Source organism: Sphaeroforma arctica (genome assembly GCF_001186125.1).
Source record: "Sphaeroforma arctica JP610 unplaced genomic scaffold supercont1.306, whole genome shotgun sequence".
Taxonomy (NCBI): Eukaryota; class Ichthyosporea; order Ichthyophonida; genus Sphaeroforma; species Sphaeroforma arctica.
In genome coordinates this window covers 84,464-86,273 of record NW_014040252.1, presented here as the reverse complement: position 1 = coordinate 86,273, position 1,810 = coordinate 84,464, and the positions used below count along the sequence as shown (strand labels likewise).

Genomic DNA, 1,810 nt, shown 5'->3' with positions numbered 1-1,810 from the left:
ACACACACACACACACACACAACACACAATATATATATATATATATATATATATATATAAATATACGTATACATATATATACATATATAGGTACCTACCTTGGGGTTTGCTCTGCGGATGCTGATCCGCTTTTCTGTTACTGAAAGGTAGCGGTCGTTGGTGTCCCCTTTCACCATTGTTAACTTGAGCATCACCATGGTGGCGCGCGGTAAGTGACAGTCTCCACGAGTGCGATGCTGACTACCTGCCGTTACTGCACACGGTAGCATTGAGTTGTATGACGAACAATAGTGCGTATACTACGCTACATACATTGCCTATCAATATATATATATATGTCCTGATGTGTACCCTAGAGAGATAAATAAATAAATACAGTTTTGGAAGTCGAGTAGAATTTCGGAATTTAATAGCCCATTTCTTATCAGATTCCCAATCTCCCCGATATTTATCAATTATGCTCCTAACTGAAATGGGGTCAACACCTGAGTTTTAGGTGTGTAGAATTGCTATATGAATTGAGTGTCTATTTAAAATGCTCGGCTTAGGCGGCTATGAACAGAGACGTTGCGTATCTTCACGCCCGAAACACAATTGCAATACATTGGCACGGGCGCACACTCTGCATACGCTGACTGCAATGATAGCCATTTTTTTTCCTGGAATAGGTTAGGTATATCGATTGACTGTTTGATTGACGGCTGAATAGCCCTGGACTGCATGATCTTTGTGCGTGTCCCCAACTAATGGGTGTGGCATAGGTACTTAATGACTGTTCCGCAACTGTATTGACCTCAGTGAATCAGTTGGAGTGGAATTTTTGATAAAGATGTGCATCGCCTTCTCTTTCTCTGCCATGGTACATGCTTTTGTGAATTAAATGGGTACAGCCTGTGCTTCGCATCGAACGGTATAGGCGGGGACTACACATTACAACAAGCGCACATGCGTTGCAAGAACTTAAACCGCTGTGATAGGATTCAATGTTTAATATGAGATATATTGGGACACGCAGGGCTGGGTCAATTAAAGGAACAGAGAAGGATGCCGCAGTTTTGCCGAAGTGTCATACAACTACGCAGATGTACTATCAAAGTCGCCATTGCATGTAGTTGGTTTTCCAAGGAAGAAAGAATCTGTTATGATAGTAAGAGTCCGTACGGAAAGAACGATCGCAGATATGCAATACATGTGCAGGAATAACGCTCAGTAGCATATGCACGTCTGTGTATATACACGTGTTTGGAGTATGTGGACGTCTAATCATTTGGAAAATTGATGTGATAAGAGTACAAGGTAGCCTCGCTGGTGTAGACATAGACTAACGCATCAGAGCCCTGACTGAAGCGTTGTACCCGTTTATACGATATCACACGATCTATATCATGGGCGGTATCTAACAACCGACACGTCTGAGATACGTTAACGGTATGTGGGCTTGAGGAGACAGATACGGGTATTTATCAACTGAACGAGACACTTTTCAGGTTAAAAAATATATATCTCCAAATGGGTGTCATTCCAGACAGAGGACTGATTTTAATATCACTGTGTATCCCTGTCCAACTACTTACACCTTCCTCTCGTACGTGTGCAATCAGCCAGTCTTTCCTTTTCCGGGCTAACTCGACCTTTACCGTCATACATTGAGCTGTACTATTATCGCCGAGTGCCCTATTGTGTGATGCTAAAGGCCGTGTTCTGCTTCTCGATACGAAATACGATCACCAACTGAATCTCGTACATACCAAGGACTACTAATATACTAGCATGAATCCCAGTCATGCAATCTTCTCTCGTAGCTGTGCGA

General features: G+C 42.4%; 1 protein-coding gene across 1 annotated transcript in view; it reads right to left on the bottom strand.

Moving 5' to 3' along the window:
• Positions 1 to 269, bottom strand: part of SARC_05035 (hypothetical protein) — a gene marked incomplete at both ends in the record, with an annotated part of 4,744 nt that extends 4,475 nt beyond the window's left edge. The window contains one exon of the mRNA XM_014301123.1: positions 99 to 269. Coding sequence (XP_014156598.1) covers positions 99 to 269 — 171 coding nt within the window. The remainder of the gene's footprint in view (positions 1 to 98) is intronic.
• Between the last annotated feature and the right edge of the window lie 1,541 nt (positions 270 to 1,810).